At 51.4% G+C, this 25588-nt stretch overlaps 1 protein-coding gene across 3 annotated transcripts in view; it reads right to left on the bottom strand.

Annotated features, from left to right (window-relative positions):
- Window positions 1–12083: 12083 nt before the first annotated feature.
- Fhdc1 (FH2 domain containing 1) overlaps window positions 12084–25588 on the bottom strand; it is a 38801-nt gene continuing 25296 nt past the window's right edge. For all 3 annotated transcript variants that reach the window (XM_047567317.1, XM_047567315.1, XM_047567316.1), the window contains exons 9-12: window positions 23586–23656; window positions 21205–21322; window positions 16848–17012; window positions 12084–14576 (exon numbers count right to left, since the gene is read on the bottom strand). In XM_047567317.1, coding sequence (XP_047423273.1) covers window positions 12507–14576; window positions 16848–17012; window positions 21205–21322; window positions 23586–23656 — 2424 coding nt within the window. In that variant the 3' untranslated portion in view covers window positions 12084–12506. The remainder of the gene's footprint in view (window positions 14577–16847; window positions 17013–21204; window positions 21323–23585; window positions 23657–25588) is intronic.

The following is a 25588-nucleotide window of genomic DNA, read 5'->3' as shown; positions in this document are numbered from 1 at the left end:
TCAGCAACTCGACCCAGCCACGGCTCTTGTTTAGCAGGCCCTTCTGCCCCTGCGTCCCCAACACGGTGCAGCTATGTCCTCTGCCTTTGCCCCACAGCAGTCTGGCACTACCTAGTGACACTGGCTGAGGCAGGAAGATCGCAAATTCAAGGCCAGCCTCAGCAACATAGTGAGATCCTGTCTCAAAAAAAAAAGATAAAAAGGACTGGGGATATAGCTCAGTGGTAAAGTGCCCTTGGATTCAATCCCCAGTACAAAAAAAAAAAAAAGAAAAAAGAGAGAGAGAGAGAGAGAGAGAAAAGAATTAACAATCTAGTTGTATACACAGCAACACAAAGATCATAAAAACTGAGTGCAGAATGAAGGAACGGACTGGGCCAGGTGTGGTGGAGTGTGCCCGTATCCCAGCGACTCAGGAGGCTGAGGCAGAAGGATCGGGAGTTCAAAGTCAGCCTCACCAGCGAGGCACTAAGCAACTTAGTGAGATCCTGTCTCTAAATAAAATACAAAATAGGGCTGGGGATGTGGCTCAGTGGTTGAGTGCCCCTGAGTTCAATCCCTGGTACCAAAAAAAAGAAAAAGAAACAGGGAGGGATTCAGAGCACACTACCCATTATGTAAATTAGAAACATACACCTAAAACTGTGGTTCATGGTTTTCAAGGATATGTCTGACACACACACTCCTAAGAACAGATATTAGATGCTCTAGCGAGGCCTACTGGGGAGACAATAGGAGCAGAGATTAGAGGTGGGGGTACAATAATACTCGGCATGAAAGGGCTTCGCACAGAGTGATAGCGTTTGAGTGCCAGGAACTTAGGCGCCTGCTTGGTCTCATTCTCAGCTAGCGTGACCCATTATTAGACGAGGCCATACAAAACCAACCAACCTGTGAGAATCCTGATTTTGCAGAGCCATAATGATGTTATTGCCGAGGAACTATTTCAATTCTCACGTTAAGGTAAGGAGACTCAAGGTCCAGAGAGGGCGCTCGAGTTACCTCAGGTGCACAGCTCCTTGGTGGCAAGAGGAGGTGGTTCTAACAGGCTCTAGTCCCCAGCTGGCACTTTGTGTCCCGCTCTCTGTCCAAACACTCAAGCCAGCGTTTCCAGTGTTTGTTTAAAGGGCTGGGTCGTGTTTATCTGAGCATGTGGGCACCCAGTCTGAAGTCATGCACTGGTGCTACCTGGCCTTTCCTGTGTGAAGTTCAAGGTGAAGACCTCACGGGGAGCCGGGAGGCTCAGGCACTATTTTATCTTCATTGTTTAGTGTTTTTTGTCTTTCCAGGACAACCACCTCAAAGCTCAGATGAGCTCACTGACTCCCTGGGCAGGTAAAAGCAGAACCTGGACAGGACTTTACTGGGAGTGAATCCTGGATGGAGGAAATGACATCATCACGGTGCTGAGGGCTGAAGGAGAGATTTAAAGGACCCGTCTTTCCCACAGCCTGCTCAGTAGATGCCTGACCGTGACACGTCCAGGATCCCCTGCACAGTGTGGGTATAACACGTTGATGTCAACAGATTTGCTGGAACCTGCAGATCCATAAAGCTGCTGACGAGAAAGTTGAACAGGGTATTAATGTGGGCAGCTGGTCAAGGTTTATGACAGTAATTTTCCTGAAAAGGGGGTATGAACAATATGTGTCAGAGAGTCTCTTAAAGGAATAGCTTTCAAAATAGGTTCCTAACACGAATGCCCCCCAAATTCTGCACAGCCCAGTTTTTTATTATTCAAGTGCAGAACGCACACGTAGGAAAAATTACACACACCCACGTAATCAGCACAGAACACGCACAGAACACAGAACCCCCACAGACCACAAAACCCCCAACCCCTCACTGTGTTCCTTTCAGGTCACTACCTACCTACTAAGGAGCCCCTCTCCCAACTTCTGACATCACTGACTCTGTCCCCAGTTTTACTTAACTGCATCAATGTTGGGGTCATTAAAGGTCAGGAGTCAAGAAAAACTGCTTTCCAGAAACTTGAAATTTGCTCTAGTTTAAGTCTTATATGTCCCCCATAGATGCAAGGGTTAGAGGCTTGGTTCCCAGCCTGGCACTTTTGGGAGGTGCTGGAGCCTTTAAGAGGCAGGGCCTACTGAGAGGTCTTCAGGTCACTGGGGGCATGCCCTTGAAGGGGATCGTGGGACCCCTGCCTCTTCCTCTTCCTCTCTCTTTCACTTCTGGCCACAAGGTGAGTAGCTTTGCTTCACCAAGTGGTTCCACCATGATGTGCTACCACAGGCCCAAAGCAATGGGGTCAACAATCATGGACTCTTGTGAGTGAAAAGAAACCTGTTCTCTTGATAAGTTGATTTGTCTCTGATTATAGTGATAGCTAACTAACATAGGCTTTCAACTTACCTGGAGGGTGAAGATTCTAGAAATCCCTTCCTGGTGTGGAGGTGTCATGTTGGTAGTTCTTTTACTAGACTGAGGTATAACTGAGTGTCTGGAAAAATCTCTCAAGGAGGTCAATGTAGCGACCAGTAGGATGAAAGAGGAAATAGGTAGGCAACATGTTTTCCAATAGTTGTGTTTGTTTTCAGGTTGAATCTACAGCAAAATATTATTCAGAGTTACCTCCTGGAAAGACTATTATGATTAAAACCACGACTCCATTCTAATATACCACCTACCACTCACTCAAGATTAAAGACCTTTAAAAACGAGATCCCTTGACCCTGCTGGTGAGATGGCAAGTGACGAGCCATGGTCCCATCCTGGAAGCTGCAAAGAGAAATGAAGTGACTTCTTTAGTCACTAAGTTCCATGGTGAGTCAGCAGGCACCTGGATAATCAGCCAGGAACCCAGGCTGACCCCGGCTCGCCCTGCACTGTCTAATGTCCACAGGTATCACCTAATGGTTACAGCTTGATGATGAGCAGCCTGGGCCAGGCTGGGGGGGTCACAGGTTTAGATGTGAAGGACTGAGTTTCTGGCACTTTCCTCCAAGAGGCCTCAGTGGTGCAACCTCAGCTTTAAAGATGGGTTGTCGGAAACAGTCAAACATGGTGGCCACATGTAAGACAGTGTTCTGGCGTGTCCAAATTGCTCTTAGAACTTTTCCTATGGAAATTCTTTTGGAGTCGATGACAAGCCACCGTTCTTTCACCTTATGGTCGTATCTCAGCTGGGATGAAAGAGGGGCATGAGCCTGTTGAACTACCCACCATTGTTCTCACAAGTGCCTGTCAGAGAACAGAGCCCTGACCAATCATCACGAAACAGAGGAAATAGTCACAAAACACCTCCCATTTACGAGCACTTTCCATGCACCAGGATATATTTATTTATATATGTACATTTTAATAACCACTTCAAAAGGTAGGCATGGTGTTTTCCCATTGTGCGGATGAGAAACTGAGACTCCCCAAGGCAATCCAGTTAGTAACAGCCGAGGTGGAATTTGAACCAGGTCTCATACATTGACCTTTATAGGGCCTCCAAAAGGCTGTGAGGGGGCCACCAGAAAGCTCAGGTTTAGGAGGGTCCTTTGAGCTCCTGGGATAAGACTGAGCACATGGAGCAGAGGGAAGTGGGCCGTGGTGTGGGTCCCAAGTCCCATACTAAGCACCATACCATGAGAACCAAAGAATCTTGACCCTCATAGGAACCTGGAGGTCGCTGAACCCCACCTTCTTTGGAGGAACGAGGACACCAATGTTCAGAGAGGGTGTGCTGTTGACCCAGGTCCCCATGGGACAAGGCCAGGCGGTGTCTTGAATTCCAGGCCTCTGCTCCTTCCCCAGCATCCTGTGGCCCCTTCTCTGCCAGTGATCTGCAGACTCTGGGTATCTCCCCCACCTTCTCTCTTGGCTTCCTTGCAGCTGGGGAGGTGGGTATGGTGTGGGTGGAGGACACACCAGGGCAGGTGGCCAGGGGGAAGTAGGCGATCCAGGTGGAGTTGGGAAGGAGCGTGTGGAGCCCTGGGAACAGCCTCCCTGTTGTTCCTGGTGCTTCTACTGGGTTTTGTTGACCTAGAAAGAGACATTTGGGTACCGTGGTTCCCTGGCCTTTCCCTGCACGGACATGGTGCCTGCTGCTATGTAGGAAGCACCTTCCTCCTGTAAGTGTTGGTCAAATATTATTCAAAGGAGGACGCCAGGAGTCCTGGGTGGGAGGGAATCCCCTGAGGACTTTGGCCTCGAGGATGAGATCATGGGCTTTGGAAGCAAGTGTATTTTATAGATCCAATAAATTAGACACAACCTGGCCATTATATACTGTCAGGTGTCATGGAACCCTGCCTTGAATTCTCACTTGGAGGAGGAAACAGGAATAGAGGTACAGCTGGGTTTGGTGACCTGCCCAAGGTCACTAACCAGATAGGGACAGTCAGGTGAGGATCTGCCGCATGAGTCATCAGGCAGCTGCTGGCCTCCCTGCCTGGCACGCATGGATCTTCAAGACTTCTCTCCTGCAGGCAGAGCCGGGGAGAGGGGGGACCTGTCTCTGCCAGTCCCTGAGGGGGTGTGTTCCATGCCTGAGCTCCGACTGCATTCTAGTGGCAAACTGTCATGTAATCTCGGCTGCTCTGAAGCCACGCACAGCTATGGTTTCCAAGCAGATATGCTCAGCCATTTGCCCAAGTCATGCAGCTGATTAATGTCCAGGCTGGCAGGAGCCACAGCTGGTTGAGAGCAGGTGCCCAGCCTGTCTGTATTTCCCATGCCAGAATGTGCCGGGGCCCTTTGCACGTCAGGGCACAGGGCCATGTTTGGAATGCCCAGTGGCCGCTCTTCCTTGCTTCAGTCCCTGAGGGATGGCTTGGGGGTGTCTAGGACAGGTGAGGGCAGTCCCAGAGTGGAACTGTCACCGCCCTGCAGCTGTACCTCAGCGAGCCTGAGGGGTTGGGGTACTGCTGAGTCTCCCAGTCCTCGCCAGGTGCCCCGCATTCAGCACTGTCTTTATCTTGACTCTTGCTTCTTTTCTGGTCTCCAAGGCCCCCCTCTTCTGGAAGCCCTTTGCTCCTTCCGTGTGGCCCTAGGTGGGAGGCCTGGGTGCTGCCACTTTGCCTACTTGGGCTAAGCCCAGACAGAAACACAGACTGACAGCGTGGGGGCGGGCAGTGGGTCCTGACCTCATCTTCCTCTAGGACACAGGTGATTCCAGAACCTTCCCTTCACCCATCCTCTTCCATCAGCCCACATGTGCTGACTGCCCACGTGGCACTGGCCCTCTCTGGGTCCTGGAGGGCTCCACACATGAAGACTCACCACCCAGGAAGCATCCTGAGAAGCCACAGCACACTTCAACCCCTGGAGAAGGCCAGTGGGGGTCCATGTGATGACCCTGGCGCTTCAAGAGCTCAGGGGAGGGAAAGATCAATTCCAAAGCTAGAGGTCAGGGGGGGTTGATGGAGGGAAAGTAGAATTCAAGTTGGACTCACAGGGTGGTGGGCTTCTGAGGACCCCCTGGACAACACAGGCCTGACCACCCCATTTTTGAATCCCTCCAAGACTCAGAGCTTCCCTGAGTCCCAAACTTTTCTTAACTCCCGCTGAGAGTCCATTGTAGGGTGACCACCTTATGCACCAGAGCCCTGCCATATGGACAAATCCAAGAGGAACAGACACCATTTAAGAAAAAAATTTTTCGGCTAGGTACGGTGGCACCTGCCTGTAATCCAGTGATGTGGGAAGCTGAGGCAGGAGGATCACAAGTTTGAGGCCAGCCTCAGCAACATAGCAAGGCCCTCATGCAACTTAGCAAGACCCTGGCTTGAAATAAAAAATAAAAAGACTGGTGGTGTGGCCCAATGGTAGCACCCCTGGATTCAATCCCTGGCAAAAAAAAAAGAAAAAGTACTTTGTGGTGATGATGATGATGGCCAGGAGGCTTCTTCTCAGGACACATTAAGGAGCAGCTGACCATCCCATGTCCCCTGCATGAGAGAAGTGGTCTTTGGGACTACTTGAATGACTCAACAACTGAGTTTGGGGCAGTCACCACAGGCCAGGGTCTCCAGTGGAAGAGACACAGTGGCTACAGCCCAGTGGGTGAGCAGCTGGCGTCCACTCCCCCTATGCTTCGGTTTGGTTTTTGGTGTTTCTGCTTATTGCTGTTGCTGTTGTGGGTTGGTTGGTTTAGATGGTGCTGGGGATCACTCCCAGGGCCTTTTACGGGGTAAGCATACGCTGTGCCCCTGAGCCATACCCAGGCCCACCTTTGTGCTTTGGATGACACAGAATAAGATCGACTCCACCACCAGGCTCTTCTCGGTGCAGTTTAAACCACCGTGGTGGCCTCAGCTGCTCACCCGTAAGCCAGGCAGCCAGGCCCTTGGCTCTTCAGGTCACTCTCTTCTGTCATGATGCAGCTCATCATGGTCCTTCCTGGAAAGTGGGTTCCAGCACTGAGGACAGTGGACAGACCCCTGGGCCTTGTTCTAGTACCACAGCTCCAGGATCGTGGCCAAAGAAGGCGTTTTAGTAGCCACATTTGAGAGTGAATCCTTCCACTGACAAGTGGGAATGACTTTTCGCTTTGCCTCTCTTGGTGGCTGGGATGACATGAGTGTGGTGAGTGACTGTCTCCAAAGCCATGCGTGTTCTAGGGACCAGCTGGAGCCAGACCTCAACCCATAAGGAGCTGGTAGAGAACTGGCAGGGGCTTGGGAAAGGGCTGTGAGCAAGTGACCCCTAGCTGCTTACCTAGCGCCTCTGGCTTCCGCTGTGTCGGAGTAGGAGGCCCTGTGGGGCTGGGGAGGCCACTTGGCTGTCTCTCAGCATGGCGTGGAGCAGCCCAGCGGGAAGCCCACCTCTTCCCTCTCTTCCGAGGGGATGACTCAGCTGCTGGGAACCGCAGGTGACCAGGGAGCCACAGCCGAATGGAGGCACTGTTCTTTCTGCTGGGACGGCCTCCAGAGCTGAACCAGCATATTTTTATCCCAATGTACTTAAACCTACCTTTAGCACCTGCCCAAACTGGCAAAACCGTTGACTGTCAAAGTAGCAAGACTGTCCGGATTCTTTCTGCAATCTTCTCAGACAGAGGGGAGCCACTGACGGCTTTGGAGAGAAGCAGGCCGTCCTACCAAGCAGGGCCCACATCCTAAAACGGGATGGGGGCTGTTTTCCACATGGCTGCCCACGTCCTGAATGCCATGGGTGAGTATGCGCCCAGCTCCCCTGCTGCACGGTCAGCACCCTGGAGAGCTGCACCCACCCCCTTCCCAACCAGGGAGGCCAGCACAGAGGCCATGCTGGGCTGCCTGGCCCTGTACACTGCAAGAGAGAAGGCACAGGACGGGACCAGGAATCACCGACCCCAGGTGATTCTGCTGTACACAGGAGCACTGCACACTGCGCCCACTGGGTGCCACCGGGTGCCCTGAGGGCACACTGCAGCCAGCCTGCCCTGTCCTTCCTGAGGTGCCCAGCTACCTGCTGGCCTTGGCTTATGAGGTCCTGGCCCTGGTCACAACCCCTACCACCTTCTCAATGGTGGTCCAGAGGCTAAGAGGAGGGAAAGCGGAGGGTGTCCATCATCTATTGGGCCAGTCTGCTCTCTGTCAGAAAGAACAGACAGAAATGGCCCCTATTTCCTGGGGATGGCCTAGGAGATGGAGCCCCTTGTGTCTGCCCCTGCATTCCCCCTGAGGGACCGACCTCTGGAGTGGACAGGCTGGTTCACACGTTATGAGTGCCCTGAAATCACAGCACCTTAGACGCTCCGGTGTCAGGAAATATGGGAGACCCGACACCCCCGGATCTCCCCCCCAGAAACACTAGCGTAAGTGGGGTTCCCTTCTGTAGAAATGTCAGACCACGGTCTACCTGCAGCTGGTGTCTCAGTCCATTCAAGCTGCTGTGACAAAACACCACCGGCCAAGTGACTTATGAAGAATATCTAACTGCTCCTAAGTCTGGAGGTTGGAAAGCCCAAAATGGAGGAGCCAGGAGATTTGGTGTCTGGTGAAGGCTGCTTCTTGGTTCACAGCGGTGCCTTCTAGCTGTGAACCTGCATGGTGGAGGGGCAGAAGAGCCCCTCAGGCCTTGTTTATAAGTGCACTGACCCTATGCCTGAGGGCTCCGCCTCACACCTAGTGGCTTCCCCAAGCCCCAGCTCCCGTACCAGCACCTTGCTAGGAGGGTTCCAACATATGAACTTTGGAGGAACAAACATTCAGACTCTATCAGGAAGGTTACGAGGGCTGTCCTGGAGACCCACCTTTACATAAGACATGATAGGGTTGCTGAGGAAAAGTGCACTCTGAACTTCTCAAACCTAATTGCAGACCAACTTGGGGAACATCATCTATTTGAGAGTTAGGGACTCTAACTCCTGGGGGACTCAGCCCTTGGGTTCCTGAGGAGGCCAGGGCAGAGCCCAGGACCTGGTTCCACGTGCCTGACACGAATCCATCAATGGGCACTTGGAGCAGGCATCTCACTGAAGGGCTTTGGCTCCTTGATGCCCCAAGCCTGTGGCAGGGTGTGCCAGGCTCCTGGTGGGCCCTGGTGAAGGGTCCATGAGTGAGCAGACTATGAGTACTGCTCAGGACCACGACTCCACCCGCACTGGAGTCCAACTGTCCACCCACCAACCAGGAAGCTGAAAGTCCCATTTCAAAGCTCTGACCCCAAAGACAGAAAATCCATTTTCTTCAATAGTGAGAATGTTTTTTGTTTTCACTTGGGTGATCCAGCGAGGCTTTGCACATTTTAACTGAAGATATTTGCAGATGAAAAAGCCCCAGGGAGAGGTTGCTCTGGGCTGATTTCAACCCTGCCAACGCTGAGCATTGAGCTCAGGGCTATTACCCCATGGACGCTGAGTAGGGTGACTGCAGACCCACTGCGCTCACGGCCCAGTTTTAGAGAGCACTGACTAAGTAACCAGATGCATGTCAATTATCCACATTTGGTTTATATATTTGATGCCTATAGGTGTTTGGGGACACACACACACACACACACACACACACACACACACACAGCTCTGGTATTTTTTGGAAGGTCTCAGGTATGAAGTCATGAGAAGTTTAATGAGAAACTAAGAATGAGTTGAAGTTTAATGGAAAAGTCAGTCAACCTACCAAATGTCGTCATTGTCAGAAGGGAGGAGGGGGTGGAGGATACTGCATGTTTGGGGGCAGATGAATTTGTACACCTCAGAACATAAATAACAGTTCTATTGACTATTGTCATGTATAACTAACTAAAACAAAACAAAAAAACGTTCTGTTGAAGCTGGGTGCAGTGCATACACCTGTATTCCCAGCAGCTTTGGAGGCTGAGGCAGGAGGATCGCAAGTTCAAAGCCAGTCTCAGCAACTTAGCAAGACTAAGACTGTCTCTAAATAAAATATAAAAAATGGGCTGGGGATGTGGTTCCAGGATTAAGCACCCCTGGGTTCAATCCCTGGTACCAAAAAAAGAAAAAAAAAAAAGATCTGGTGAAGTATTCCAGGGCTTCTCCCTATAACACATGGATACACAGAGTCTCAAATGAACAGTTGGGAACCGGTCCCTTTAATTGATCTTTGGGAGGACAGCTGGAACTCAGGTTTCTTACAAAAGTCAAGAAAAGGGCTCTGATGCCGGGGGAGCTGTCAATCACTCCTGGCACGAGAGTGGCACAGGAAGTTTGGCCTCCCAATCTGCTTGCCTTTGTTACACAAGGTAAACTGAGTTCTAAATGTCCAGGGATCGTGCAGCAACTCACAAATGCATCACCTGCATCTGGTCTGTTGGTGTCTGAGACGGGGCTATTCATTCCTCTAACCCACCTTCAGGCAGAGCAGGTGGGCCTCTGGGGCTACAGTGTGGCCCAAGTCCTGAGTCTGAGGCGCATCTTACCCACAGCCCCCTCTTTTCAAATCTGCACCACCGCTGCATTTCCAATGAGGCGAACCTCCCTGCCTCTCTGCTCATTCCTGAGCCAGCCGGAGGTGAGCTGCAGTTTCCCAATGACTGTCCCGAGCCAACTTGCAGGACACAGGGGAGCAGATCCAGACTTGCCGGCCCCGGGGAGATTACACAAATCCTGGCCCGACATGGACTAACGCAAGCCCGTGGGAGGCACAGAACGTTCCACCGCGGTCTTCAGGTCAGATGCACGTAGCATCCCTGCGGGTCTGGCACACAGCCCCTCTCCGAGCCACTGTGTGTGCTACCAAGATGTGCTGCCAACAGCTTCGTTTTGGCTCTCATGACTTTGGAGGACAGGACTGCTGCCCATCCTGCCCTCACCGCCTGCATCCCATCCGCCTTCTCTCCAATCAGGAAATTAAACATCTTCCCCGCAGGATGGTGAGGACATATGCATAGAAGCTGAGATAAAACAACTCCCATAAACAGGAACTTTATTAAAACTACCTGTTACATAAAAGCACATGTAAGCGGACCTTTAAATATATTGAGTTCATCTTAAACAAATTTCTGTAGAAACATATTTGCATTTCTCCGCTGTGTAAATTCTCTCTCCCAGCTTACTACTGACTAAAGGTACCACCTGCTCACAGGGATGCGTGGGCAGCTGTCCCCAGGCTGAGGAAAACACCCCTTCTCAGGAAGCTCAGCCTGTCCCATTGGACAGCACCAGAACATTCTGTGGAACTCTCTTCCGAGCAGCCCTGGAGTGAGGCCTCTGTTACAGGAGGCTGGGGATGGTTGCTCCTGAGAGCTGGTCCTGGGACAGAGATGGGTCCTTGCTTGTTCCCATGACTTGGACCTTTGAAGCTGGAAGGACCCCTAGAGACCCTGATGGAGGCCATGTTCCCATACATTTGGGGACACGTGTGACAGATGCTTAGGGAGAAGCAGCGACTTGTCAAAGACACAGCATCAGCACAGAACAGGGACAGGGACCCTGGGGGTCCCTCCAAAGTGTTCCAATACCCACCAATTCACAAGCTTGTGACTTCCTTCATCCATTTCCCACCCGTACAGCAACCCCGTGTTGTGGAGGTGTTTACTCTTCCTGGTTAAAAACGTGACATCTGAGTCTTTTTGAAACAGTGAGAATCTGCTCGAGGCTCCCATACCCTCTCCAGGAACCCAGGACATACCTGCTCAGGGCTACATTTACAAGAGGTCTGTGGTCACAGCCCTAATTCTCCAACCGTGACATTCACCTTTGTGACTCAGCTGACTTATGGCAGCTCCAAGCTTCCAATTAATTTGGGTAAAAGGCAACACTCCACAGGAGGGGCTGTAACATTAACCAGGAGGATTCAACACGACGCATCCACCTACCCAAACCCATCCAGCTGCCAAGGATGCATTAAAAGGTCTCACCGAGCCTCCCAGAGTGAATGGGGGGCCGGAAACCACTTCTAAAAAACAAAAATGTGTCAAGAATTCCCCCATCTCCCAAATCTCAGAAGGAGCGTGACAGATATTGGGGAGGAGTTGGGCTTTCCTCAAAAGAAATGGACCTGTCTCCCCCTGCCCCCAAGATAAAAATTCTGAAATCAATTTCATTTTTCCCCCTTTGGTCTGCTTAACAAGCAGAAAAACCCTGATTTTTTTTTTTTTCCTCCAGGATTTAAATACCACTGGGCAAAGGAAGAGATGTCAACATTGGTAAGTATTAGGAGGGATGGAGAGGGAGCTGGGGACAGGTGGAGGGCCTAGGAGGGGTAGGGCTCCCAGGCTCCAGCTGACATTAGAAATGACATGAAGGCTGTGAGCAGGCAAGGCAGAAGCAGGGGAAGAAAGCCTGGGGGCGAGAGGGTTTGACCTTCCCTGTAACCAGAGCAAACACACGTGACAAACGAGAACAGAACGGGAAAGACGCGCTCAGCAGACAGCACCATCTGCAGCCGTGAATCCCCTCCACACCAGGCCCCGCCATGGCGCCCCCCAGCACCCGATTACTGTCCATCTGACGTCCCCTCCTTCCCACATGAACCCCCAGCCAGGTCACACAAGAAGCAGGTGCACCAGAAAGCCTTCCAGAAGGCAGCCAATCAACACCCAGGACCTGTGAGAGACTGGGTGCGAGTCGCACGGTGCCTGGGCAGGCGGAACCTGAGGCCCGGGGACACCGGAAGGTACAAAAATTTTCATGTCAAGTATAATCCCCGCCCCCCCTCCCCCAGGTATTTCACTCTGCAAAAGGAACCAACTAAAACATCATTTTATTTTTTATAATATTAAAAAATAAGTCTTACATATATAAAAACTGGCCAGAAAAACGTTTTTCACTTGTTACATAAGAATGCCATCTTATATGTGAGTCCATCAAGGAACCTTTGTCTTGCAGGAAGGAGTCAGGATTAGGGTCCAGGGTGTGTGAGGGAGGCACTGGGGTCCTGGCATAGTAGTGACTGTGCCTCTGGACTCTGGGTCCTACCACAGGAGTCCACACAGCAGGCTGCAGTCCACAGGCCTCCCACATTGTACCTTTAGTGATATGATCCTGCACCAGTGGATTGCTTAATGTGTAACAAAGACATTCAGTTTTGGCCTCTTCCCAGCCTCATCCCAGAGGTCAGTCCTCACCATCTGAATCCCAGGAGACGATGGAGGCAGACAGGTACCCATCACTTGTGCAATGGATTCAGGATCCTCCCCAGTGTGGTCCGACCTGAGTCTTTCAGCCTAAGGGAGGCCCTTTCCCCAAGCCCTCTGCCCTTTGGAGGGGCCTCCAAGTTGGCACCCGGGCTGTCGGCAGATTCCGGGCACTTCTTGGGAACCCGGGCACTGCTGGCCCGCCTAAGGACGCTACTGTCCTTGGAGGCAGCATCCTCGGGGCTGCCCTTTACCCTCAGTTGCCGCTGGGAGACCGTCCGAGTGATGCCCGGGGCTCTGGCTGCAGCAGGGGAATCCGTCCTCTGGCACCGAGAGGAGGAGGCCACTGTGTTTCGGGCAAAGCTTGGGATCGGGGGCGGAACACGGGGGACGCTGGGGGCCGGTGGGGCCTTGGGCTCTTCTTCAGGGCTCTCGGGGCCCTGGGAGGCGGAGCGGCAGACCTTATTTTCCTCAGGCTTCTGTCTGGGGATGTTCCGGAGGGGCTTGGCACTGGGCTTCTTGAGGGAGCCCCTGGGCTGCAGGGGGGCCTCCTTCCCCGGCCGGGTGTTGCTACTCCCCCGGGACAGCCTCTGCTCCTCGGCCGCTGTTCCGGCAGCCACGGCCCCCATGGGGGACCTCCTGGGCGATGTGTCTGAGGTCCCCTTCACCGAGCTCCGGCGTGACAGCACGTATGTGCTGCTGGGGGTGTCGCGAGGGGAGCCGCGGGAGGGCGGCTCCGGCCGCTTCCAGGCCCCAGAGCCCCGGCCGGACCTGGATATGGGCACCACCTTGCGCATGCTCTCGTTTTCTGAGGTGTTCAAGGTCCGCACGGGCTTGGGCGCTGCGCCCTGGCTCCGCCGGACGGTCCCAGGCTTGGCAGCCCCCAAAGATGCCTCTTTGAAGGAGTTTCTCTTTGGCCCTGTCACATCCTTCCCCTTGCTAGGCCTGTCCCTGGGAAGGTCACTCTTGCAGCCTGGCTCGCTCTTCATGGAGGCCGGAGAAGGAACCTCGCCAGGGGTGCCGGAAGCAGGGTTAGAGGAGACCTGGCTGCTCGCCATCTCCCCAACCCCAGAGGACACAGAGCCGTCCCCTTCCCGCTCTCCCTCCGGCCCCCGCTGCCCAGGTCCACCGTCGGCTCCCTCGGAGTCCAGGGTCAGCGAGCAGTCGGTGGTGTCGGAGGCACACAACGGAGGCCCGGGATCCTTGTTCTCGAGGTCACTGCTACCCACAGAGGCCACAGCTGCGCTGCTGGGCTGGCCTGGGGTGGCCCTGTCACCCTCCGGGGCTGGGCTGAGACCCTCCCTGGGTCCCCTGCCCACGGGTGTCAAACTGTCACTGCCAGCACTGAGGGACGGTGGGTTCCCGTCACTGGAAGACTCCAGCTCCACTGGGCTGAAGTCACTCAGGGTTAAACGGGATGTCTCCTCCGGGCCCTTGGGACCCTGAAGGCTGAACTGGGCCAGCCCTGTCACCAGCTCATGCTCCTTAATGCCCAGAGCCAACGGTGAGAGTGGAGGGGCCCACGCTGGACCCAAGCCCACCGGCTCACTGTTCCTCTTGCGGAGGATGCTGGTCCCCACGCGCTGGGCTCGGGGGAAAGCAGAGGCAGGTTCCTCAGGCTGGGGGGCTGGAGGCTGGCTCTGCCAAGCTGAGGGCAGCTCGGTGGCCTTCTCTTGGCCCTCTGAGGCCTGAGGTTCTTGTGCCACGCTGGGGCCTCCATCCCTTGGTTCTCCGGGCTCCATCCAGGCCACCAAGGGCCGGGCCTGCCGGGGGCTCCTCCGAGGCAAGCTGTTGAACTTGTTGAGCACCTCGGGGCTGTCGGTGCTGCTCTCCAAGAAGGTCAGCAGCTCGCGGTCAGCGGAGGTGCCCAGGGAGAGGCGGGAGCGGCGGGTGTTGGGCGGCCGGTAGGAGGGGCTGATGGGCCTGGGGTGCAGGAAAGGGGACAGGTCCTCGGCACCCTTCTTGGTCAGCAGCTCTACGTCGTTCTCACTGCTGCTCCGGCCAAACCCGAGCTCCCCAGTGGCCCAGGAACGCCTCCTCTGTTCCTGCTCCTTCAGCCGCTGCAGCTGCCTCAGCTCCTGCACCTCCCGCTCGTGGTTGTCCTGAAGGAAGAGTGGAGAGAAGGCAGCATGAGACACGGGCCTGCATGCAGAGGGGGACTTGCGTGGAGGAGATCCTGGGTCACATCCGGGCTGAGAAAGACGGTGCGCTGGCTTGCGTGTGTGTGAGTGTGCAGGCGGGCAAGGCCCCCCAAGGAAATGTGGGGATCTGACCGAGCCTTGCAGGCCTGCTCCAGCCACCTGTCTACAGTTCTTGTCTTATTCCTGGGCCTAATTTCCAGCTCTCCAGCCCGTGCACTGTCCCTCTATCATAGGCTCTGATTCCACACATGCATGCAACCTCAACCCCAAGGAAAGCCAACTTGTTCCCACCATCAGGGAAGAGGAAGAGGAGCAAATATGCTTTACAAGTCCTTCCACCTTTCATCTGGCCACAGGCGGCCCAGTCCCTTCCAGAGAAACTGAATCATAATCAAACACACCTCCCCTGCCTGTGCAGTTTAACATCCAGCAGTCCCTTGGTATCTGCAGGGGACTGGTTCCAGGATCACCACTTGGATATCAAAATCCTAGCTGAAGAATCTGCATATAACCCATGCACCTCCTCACGCATACTTTAAATCACCTCTAGATTACTTATAATGCCTGGTGCAATGGAGGCGTTAGGCGAACAGTGCTTATGCTGTATTGTTTGGGGCGCAATGACAAGAAAAAAGTCTGCACAGGTCCAACACAGGTATGCACTTTCCAAAAAAAATATTTTCAACTTGTAGTTGGTTGAATGTGCATTTGGGAGAACCGTGGAGATGGAGGGCTGGCTGCATCTGTGTCACAAATCACGGACCTCTTCTGGGTTGGGAAAGCCATGTAATCATGTCATTACATGGCTCTCACAACCCAAATCTGTTATTGTGAGCAGTTTTTACTTGAAAATCAATTTTCTCCTACAGTGGACTTTCCAAGTTTCAGTGAGGCTCTGGCTGGGGACTCTTGGCTCTGGCCTCAGCCTCCCCCGGGGTCCCTAAGCCTCTCCAGGCCTTCTCCTTTCAAGGCTGTGCATGGTGAGGGTGAGGCCAGGTCCTGGCTTTCAGGACAGCTGGGCTGACAGCATCACAGCCCAGGTGGCCTCACAGGCCTGTAGGACTTGGATGGGAAGTGAGGGCTTCAGAAAGTTAGAAAGCCAATTTGGCCTCTGCCACCCTGTCCCCCACCCCATGGCCTCCCACAGCTGAGCTCACTGCTTGGACAGAGGACAGTAAACGTGGCCACAGTCTAAGACTCCTTCTCCTTGCTGGATAGAGGAAGGAGCTCAAAGTAAAGTTGGGCTTGAGAGAAATGTGACCAGTCCGTCCAAGGACGCTAGTCAGGGACGAGTCTGCATGCAGGATAAGAGCACCAGGTTCTGGGTTCCACCAGAACCAGCACCAACTAAGTTAATCAATCAAAATAAAATACAGGGCAAGAGGTGACTCTATTGCCACCTGAAGGAAGGAATGAGGGATTTTGTTTTAATTGACATTTTGTTTAAAAGTCCGACTTGCAGCCAGGCACGGTAATGCACGCCTATAATCCCAGCAGCTTGTGAGGCTCAGGCAGGAGGATTGTGAGTTCAAAGCCAGCCTCAGTAACTTAGTGAGGCTACAAGCAACTTAGCAAGACCCTGTTTCAAAATAAAAAATAAAAAAGGGTTGGAGATGTGACTCAGTGGTAAAGCACACCTGGGTTCAATCCCTGGTACAAAAAAAAAAAAAAAAATTCTGATTTGAAAAGTCAAACAACCCTGAGTGTTTCCTGGCTTCTGAATTCAACTGGAGATCCCTGGGATGCGTGGTTGCAGGGCACCAAGTGCAGGGCCCAAGTGCTCAGGGCAGCAGTGGCTCCCTGTGGATCTGGGAGCGACCACAGCCCTTGATGGCCTTCAATAACAGAGATCCCACCGGCATCTCCCAATCATCCCACTATAACAAAAGTATCCCTGAGAGTGGAGATTGTCTTTTGGGGAGGGGCTGAGCAGAACATTTAGGATCTTCAGGAGGACTGTAAATATGTGACTTCCATCACGAAGTTTGCTAACAAGACACCTTTACTGCAGGTGTTGGTTTGAAGCCAGACTCTTGGTGATATGGATCCTGCAGGCCTGGAAAGGCAGAGCCCCGTCCCAGCCAGCCCAGCCGGGTCCTGTCGGTGCCACCTGGCCAGATGCTCCTGAAACCATGGAGGTGCGGAATTGTCTTTCCACCATGGGCAGAGGACCGGGTCAGCAAGAAGAATAATAAAAATCCGAACCACTCTGAAAGCGTGCAGACGCCGTACCTTAACTGCTTTGTTGAATCTGGTACAGAAGTCTCTGAATATCTGGAAGCACTCGTCCAGTCTCATGGTTTCTTTGTCTTCGCAGAAGAAATCTATAAGTGTGTGGGCTTCACCTTGGAGCTCCCGTTTCCAGCGCTCCAGCTCGGTCAGCTTTTCCAGCGCAAACTGCAGAAAACCACACAGGGACACACTGAAACAAATGGGGTCAGCTGAAGAGGCGGGGCGCTCCATCTGCTGCCCGGGGAAGACCCGCTCTCAGGGCTGGATTTCAGGTCTTGGAAAAGGGAAGGTTTATTGTAAGACCACTGCACTCAGAGCCAAAAGGAAAACAAGTCAACCCAAACAAAGCAGAGCAAGCAAGGTGACCTGCTGCTGGAGACCTAGGAGCACAAAGCAGACCGCAGCGAGGTGTGCTGGCGTGCACCTCCAGTCCCGGCTAGCAGGGAGGCTCTGCTAGTCCCGAGCCCAGGAGTCTGAGGCCAGCCTGGGCAAGAGAGCGAGAGGCTGAAGAAAAAAAGAAAAAGACTGATTTAAGACCTCTGCTCTGTAGAATGCCACTAACAAAATTTTTATCTTCAGTGTTACTGAATAAATTACTCGGGGAACAGGCGGTTTTCTTAAGAAAAACTCTGCAGTGATACACATCTCTACAATCCTAGCAACTAGGGAGGTTGAGGCAGGAGGATCTCAAGTTCAAGGCCAACCTAAGCAACTTAGTGAGACCTGTCTCAAAAGTAAAAATAAAAAGGGCTGGGGGTGTAGGTATGGTAAAGTGTCCCTGGGTTCAGGACTGGGGGTGTAGGTATGGTAAAGTGTCCCTGGGTTCAGTCCCCAGCACAAAAAGCAAAGCAAAGCAAAACTCATTCTGCACCTGTTCTTCCTTCTCTTGAAATTGACTCTCACGCTGGCAGAGGGTTTATTTTAGGGTACCAAAGTACATTTGTACCCACAAGTTGCCCCTTTTGCCCTACTGAGGGGGAGTCTAAACTTAATTTCAAACAAGCTCTATGGGGTCCATGTCACAGGACTGAAGCCCTTGTGCCTAAACCAGGGGTGCCATTGGAGTCAGCTGAGAAGCTTTGCCAATTGTCCATGCTTGTACCCCAAATGCAACTGATAGATTTGGGGTGTACCCTGTATTGACATTTTAGTAATGGTCCCCAGAAGATTCTGGAGGGTCTCAGGGCTAGGAAATAGTGTCCCATATAACCCCCTTCTCACTGCTTTGGTTTTTCCTTCTTGAGTGCTAGTTTTAGTGTTTCCAGGTCTCCGAGACCTGATTCCAGTGTGGCCTCAAGAAAGTGGCAGGAGAAAGGAAGCTTGCTTTTCCCCAGGAATCACCAAGCCTTTTTTAGGACAGGGTCCGCCACACTGAAGGGTCACGGGCTGCAGTTCAGGGACTTCAAGTTGCTCTGTCATGAGGAGGCAGTGTGGTAAAAGGGAGACTGCTCGGGATCACACTGAAGCCTTTCTAACTTACTGGGGTCTAAGTTAAGAAGGGATGCAGGAGATATGCTACTTCATGAAATCCCTCGTACCATGCTTTGGAGACAGACTGACCCTGGGTAACTTGTTTTGGAGTAGGGGGGCGGTGGGCCTAGGGTGAGGGGGCTTACAGCCCGAGGAGGGCAGCTGCTGTCTGAGCATGCCTGGCGAACACAGGGCCCAGGAGAAATTCCTTTAAGGTCTGCCACTTCCCACCGGTTTGGAGCACTTTCTCTGCTCCAAGGCCCTTTTCTTAAACCAAGCACATTCTAGAGGTAGATGGAAACCAAAACTATTTAGGAAGCCGAATACCAGAGAGAGCAACCGTCTGAGTCAGTAGCCCAAGGCAGTGTGTCCCTCGCGCTGTGTTTTTCTTTATGGAGGGGAGGGTATTCACGCAGGGATAAATCTCTGCCTGTCATTCTTCCACGGGGTGGGGGTGCGGGGGAAGAGGGAGTCCTGCCAAGAACAGCTCAGCTGCAGAAGACTGGCCTCCCGACAGGAATCTACCCAGGAGCTCGGCTCCACCTCAAAAGGCTCTTCTGCAGAGCCTGTGGGGATCCACAGACCCCAGAAAGGGAAGCCCTCAACGCACCCATGTCACCCCAGCCCCTGGGAAATGGACCATGCAGAATGTGAACTGCACACCGTGAGTTCGACATGCTTAGGGGCACGGATAGAAAGTCCAAAGCTGTGCTGGCAGAGGACAATGACGAGAGATCAGCAGTTGGTGTATCGAACACAACTTTCCATCTCTAACGTGCCTGCTGTGGACCAGAGTCCCAGACCAATTCACTCAGCACGTCTTACCCAAAGGGTCACAGTGCCGACGGGGATCTGCAAGATGCGTTCCTGTCGCCTTTCCACTCAGAAACCTCAACTGGTTCCTCTGCTTAGCCTCTCCAGGAGCCCCAGGCTCTCTGACTGCTGCTCAGAGCCTGACCCTGATCTGCTCTAAGAATTTTCATCTCACTTATCTAAGAAGTCGAGTTTAAGGAAGAAAAAGACAAGGCCGTGTGGCACTTCTTATTACAGAGATAAAAACGACTACCAGGGCTGGGGAAGCAGCCCAGAGGGAAACAATCTACCTGGTACGTGTGAGGCCCTGGGTTCAATTCCCAGAACCACAAAATAACACACACAAACACTAAAACGACCCCCCCACCCCCGACAACCAGGAAGAAGAGCTTACAGAGTTAAAACAAGGTTGCCAGGAGGTGAGGAGAAGGAAGAGCCATACTTCATTCTAGACCTTTCTGTATCAGGATTTAGTTAGTATAAGGCAGGGGCTAGGGATATAGCTCAAGGGAGAGCCCTTGCCTTAGCATGCTCGACACCCTGCGTTCAACCCTCAGCACCACAAAAGTAAAAAAGACGTGGCATATCATTGATATTTAAGATATAAACTTGAGGAGCCACATTTTTTATTTTTTGTGGTACTGGGAACCAAACCCAGAGTTTTGTGCAGGCCAGGGGAGTGCCAATCTACTAAGCCCCAACCAGAACCTTCTTTGCTTTCCATCTTTGTCTGTCTCTTTTTTTGTGGTAGCAGGAACTGAACCCAGGGATGCTTTACCACTTAGCCATGTCCCTCGCCCTTTTTATTTTGAGACAGTCTCCTAAGTTGCTCAAGGCCTTGCCAAGTTGCTGAGACTGGCCTTGCAATCCTCCTGCCTCAGCCTCCTGAGTCACTGGGATTACAGGTGTGGACCACTGGGCCCGGCCCAACAACCAGAATCTTAACCTTGACACGTGACAGTCCTAATTCTTGGCCTTCTGAGTTTGTCTTACTTGCCAACTGTACTTACTGCTGCTTTTGGTTTTGTGGTCCTGCTGGTGGTGGTGGTGTTTGTTTTGGTTTTGGGCTTTGAGAAAAATGTGCAGAAAAGGAAAATTAGTGTTTGGTTATAATTGAAAGTAAATGGAGAGCACACATTGAATGATAAAAATAAGCTGGCAGTGAGGCCAAGCAAAGTCCGGTGTCAGCGGAGGCGAGCTGAAGCAGAGAACATGGGGAAGGCAGTCAGCGAGTGAAGGCCGTGGTGGTTCAGCCTCGGAGCGCGCTGCTCCTGCCTGGTGCCAAGGCAGCCCTACCACCCAGATCCCGCCGGCTGCAGCTCAAAGCACGGACGGCCTTTGAGGCAACACACCATCTCAGAACGTGAAAGCATGAGATGGTGCCACTTTTTTTTTTTTAATGAGGAAGATAAAAGAAGTATGTCAGACTATGTGATTAGTGAGTCACAATGAGCCGTCACAAACATGTCCACTCGGCTGTTTTCTGTTGATGTTATTCGGAACAGCTCCCGACACACCCTGTGGGGTTGCTGTATTTGGGTGTTGATAGGCACGGCGACCGGCGTGCATGTGTGTGTGTGCGTGTGTGTGTGTGTGTGTGTTAGTGGGTATGTATGCTGCTCTCATTAGAAATCATGCCAAAATGCAGCTTGTCTCTTCCACATAAACAAGTGAAGGAAGAAGAGCCCGCGTCCTAAGTGTCTGGCTGAGTTCTGTGTAACTTTGTGCTGTTGTCTAAAAGCTGATTGGTTTAGAACCAAGACCCCAGTTGCCAGGCACATTCCAAATACAAGTGCCCTTAGCTGATGCCAACTTGCTACGGCCAGGAGGGGGGATCACACAAAATGAACAGTGATAAGCAGAAGCCACATTCCTAAACTAATACCTGAGCTTTAGACCACAGTCAATATGCTCTGTAAGGAAAAGGCATCGAGATGCGAGGTTCCTGTACTAACTTGGGGGGAAACGTGAACGGGGACCTGCTGCTTCTTCAAATACGCCCTACAAGTGTAAGCAACCCTGGAGGGAGGACGAGATCAGAGGGACTGGGGACTGACCACAGTCACCTACGAACCTGGAGGAAATCTTCCATCTGCTGACAGAGTTCTCTGTCCTGCTGGATGTTTTCCTTGAGCGATCGCGTCCGGACAAAGAGCGAGTGCAGCTCTGCCTCGGCGTTATCCAGAGATAATCTGAAAGAAGAAAGGGGCGAGTGGGCAGCTGGCACAGGAAGCCCTGGGTCACGTGGGAACATCACATGAGACCCACGGCTGGCCAGGCCTGGAAGCAGAAGGGAGAGCCGCTGTGGTGGCGTTTACCCAGCCCTGCGTTTAGATCTGGGGGTTTTCACGTGTGTTTTTAGGAGGCAAGTGCTTCCTAAAAGCACGCCCTGGTTCAAAGAGAGGCAGGCTCTCGGAAGGAACTAAACCCCAGGGGCTTGTGAAGACGTTCACAAACCAGATCTGAGCACGTTCATGCAACAGACATTAAACACTAAAAGCCGCCAGGGCTCTGGAGGCACGCGCTGTCCTGGGGTCGGAAGGCTCTACCTCCCGAGAGGCACAGCAAGGGATGCTGACAGCCCTGGTACCAACTAAGGGTCACACGTAGGCCTAAGCCTCACTGCTCGCCACGGCCCAACTCTGTTTCACAGAGAACTCAACACAGCCAGCAACTCTGAAAATGAGAAGCCACCCACATTGCAATGCTTTTAATATCTATCAAGTGAAGACGAGTAGAACACGAATGGTGGTCTCGCAACCTGGCAAAGTGAACAGGTAAAATTCATGACCGAGGCTGCATTCACGCTTCCGTGGATGCTGACTTAACCTAGGGCAACGAAGTTTTCCACCTTCATAGGTCCTGGGTGCCTATCTGAGATGGAGCTGTATTTCACCTGTGTATTCACCTTCCATTTCACATAAACAAATCTTACTGAAAAGGGGTTTTCTTTTTTTTTTGTTACTGGGGATCGAACCCAGGGCCTTGTGCTTGCAAAGCAAGCACTCTACCAACTGAGCTATCTCCCCAGCCCCTGAAAAGGGGTTTTCTAAGACCATATCTACCTAAACTTCTGATCCAACTCAGACCAGAAATCCCCCTTTCAAAACTGGTGGTTCACACCTGTCATTCCAACGGTTTGGGAGGCTGAGGCAGGAGAATGGCAAGTTTGAGGACAGACTGGGCAACTCAGGGAGACCCTTTCTCAAAATTAAAAAAAAAGAAAAAAAAATATCTGGGATATGGTGCAGTGGTGTAGAGTCCCCAGGTTCAGTCCCCAGTACAGGTAAAAAAAAAAAAAAAAAAAAAGTAATGATAATTTCTCCTTGTATTATCTTTTAGAAGGATCTCTCTACTAGTCAGAGTAAAAATATTCCCACGGATTTCTTCTAGTAATTAAAAAGCAAAACTGTTTGTGATTTCTAAGCTATCCATTCTTTTTGGAGAATAATCAGGTGATCTGTAAACATGAATTATGAACTGTTTACACCTTTGCACTGATAATCCTCCTTTAGGAAAGACATGTAATCTGTGGTTAGATGTTCGCAGAGTCAATAACAGTGAGACACTGGCCAATGACAGGGCTGGGAGCCCTGGCTCACTGTTTATATGTGTATGGCCCAGCGCGGTCACAGCTGGCTGCAGTCACTCACATAGTAAGCTCGTGGTACGAACTGGGCTGACACCTGGAGTGGTGCGCTGGGCCAGCTCCTGAGAACCAACGTGGTGTCTTTCCCCAGCTCAGCATCCAGTAACTCTGTGTCAACAGCCTGTTACCAGCCGGGTACCAGTATTCATGGCCTGAAACCAGCAAGTGCTACAAACTAGGGCTTCTTTTCTTGGAGAACTAGTTATCAGAAGATTTACGGTGGAATGACTATGTGCTATATATTGAAAAACTCAGATCTCAAAACGGCACATACACACAGACTATGCCTATGTTAAAGCTTTTCCATGTTAGGTTTAGAAGCAAATTAGAGTGGTGTAATTAGAGCTTTGTTTGGGAGATACTCTCTCTGCAAAGTTGAGTGACTAGTTTAAAATCAAATCCTTTCAGAGCTCTTGGTAGGGTTCCAACCCCTTTTAATGCAATAGAAAATAAATGTACCATGTTAGATTCTACAAGGAAACAGTGATGTATGGCCCTGAAAGTTTGACTGATACAAACCAACTCCCAGGGTAAGAAGCTGTGTTGTTTGAACTCTATCTTTTGGGTGTGGAAGGATTTGAAGTTCTTAATCCATATTTTTTTATACTGATGACATTCATTAGAACAGACTAAAAAAATTTAAAAGATAAAGGTTAATTTTTCAAAAAGAAGGCCTGCAAGTTCAACAAGGGAAAACTGTTTACAGTTCAAACTGGAATCCAAAAGTTGTAACTGCTGAGTCGTTTTCCCAAGACAACAGCTAAAACAAGCAGTTCGTACAACTCACGCCTGCCTTCCCCGCTTACCTAGCAGTCTCCTGAACATGATGCAGCTTTTCAGAAAAGTTTAGAAGGTTGGCATCTTTCTTCTGGGCTTCCTGGAACAAAAACAGATATTTTTTTCTTCCCCTCACTGGATGGATAAAACTGGAAGGAAATCATTTTCTGAAGGCTTAAAGGAACCATGAAATCACTGCTCATTTTTCAGCTTGCAATGCTTAAAGCAATTCACTAACACATGAACTCTGATCCTCTTAGTAAGATTTTCCAGAATTCTCAAGATACATTTAACTTCCCAGAGCAATCGATTGTGACATGAAATGCAATTCGTGTGCACAAAGGCTCAATGGAAATAGGTGGTGGCTTTGCAGGGTCCTTTGTTTTTCAGAGAATCCAATACCTCCTGCCTAAATGCCACCATACCTGCGAGGAGACTTTACATGACTGGGATGCCCCGGTTGCTAAACCAGTTTGCAAAGCGAGTTTAATCAGAAGGTACCAGTCCTGGAGGTGTGCGGATGCTTCACCTGCAGGGAGGGGGAGCGGAAGGCAAATGGGAAGGGAGCCATGACTGAGTCAGGAGACTTGCTCACAAGGGCAGGGACCTAAGTCAGCCAGAGCAACTGGACGCAGATCTGAAAGAGCTTGGCTAAAGAACCGACTGCAATCCACACTAGAGAAGGACTACAGTTTCTTCTCTTAATGCCCTGAAAACTAACTTCTGAATCATGTGCTCAGGGTTGGGGAAGTAGCTCAGCGGTAGAGTGCTTGCCTAGCATGCACGAGGCCCTGGGTTCCTCACCAGGGCTGCCGAAACAAAAAACAAGTACAGAGTTAAACATGGCCCTTTGTCTTCAGAAGAGTCCAGTAACAGTATTGCGAGTTATTTAAGGAGCACTTACCATCTGCCAGAGGTTAGGTTAGGCACTTTATGAACTTAACCTCCTTCTGTCCTCTGGATGACCTGGTTTTGCAGGGAGTTGTCACTACTCCCACCATTCGATGAAAAATTGAGGGTCTAAAGATTTAAGTAGTTCATCTGAGGGGGTTTAAGTAGCTCATCTGAAGCTAATAAAGGACAGTAAGAATCCCCTTTTCCTATCTGTCCATTCTGCCCTGAAGCTCATGCTGCAAACATGCATGTGGTTTCCTTCCCAGATTAAAATTATGTCTGTCACTAGTGAATAAGGGAATTCAATGGAAGGAAAGCAAATCATTACAGTTAGTTGAGATCACTTAACCAAAAAGAAAGAACTGTCATACCTGATTTTTTTACATTGCACCTAGTCATTCTAATATCCCAAAGACCCTGTCTAAATAAGAAGCAATGGACTGGGGGTGTAGCTTGGTGGCAGAGCGTGTGCTTAGCATGCAGGAAGCCCTGGGGGTTCATTGCTCAGCCCTGAAAGAAGCCACGGATTGGATCAGACCCCAGACTCTATACAGCAGGAAGGCACTCTAATGCATAGTTCACAGAGAAAAGGAAAAAGGTGATATCTCTATACACAACTGGTGACAAATCTGGTTGAGTCCACATTGGGAGTATTGGCATAGTCAGCCTCTATTTTCTATTCCTATGGGCCGCTGCTCTCTCCAAATAACCAACTTCCACCAAGATGTGCCCCTATTTCTGGTTCTTTCCTCTCCAACTCAGCCTTCACAGGATCTTTTTTTCCTAAAAACCCAAAATGCTGATCATGCCACTATGCTATGCATGAACTTCTGTTGGCTCCTCACTGCTAAAGCATGAAATCCAAATTCCCCATCTCTGACATCTGACTCCTTCAGGACAGGCTTCCCCAGCTCCTGGCCTCACCTGTCCCACTTCCCTCCTGCCCTATAACCCGAGGTGTAGCTCAGCTCAGCTCAGGAATCTGCATGCAGGCAAATAAGCCTTCTGCAAACAAGACCCTCCTGGAACTCGCCCTTCCCTAACTCAGACAGCCAGCCTCTCATGCCTGGGAAAACCTCCACACAGCCTCCAGCAGGGCCTCATACCCGTTCCCTCTCCATAGCCATCCTTTCCACAT

This window comes from Sciurus carolinensis, chromosome 10 (assembly GCF_902686445.1).
Source record: "Sciurus carolinensis chromosome 10, mSciCar1.2, whole genome shotgun sequence".
Classification (NCBI taxonomy): Eukaryota; Metazoa; Chordata; class Mammalia; order Rodentia; family Sciuridae; genus Sciurus; species Sciurus carolinensis.
The sequence above is the reverse complement of the archived record's forward strand: the minus strand, read 5'-3'. Positions and strand labels throughout refer to the sequence as shown.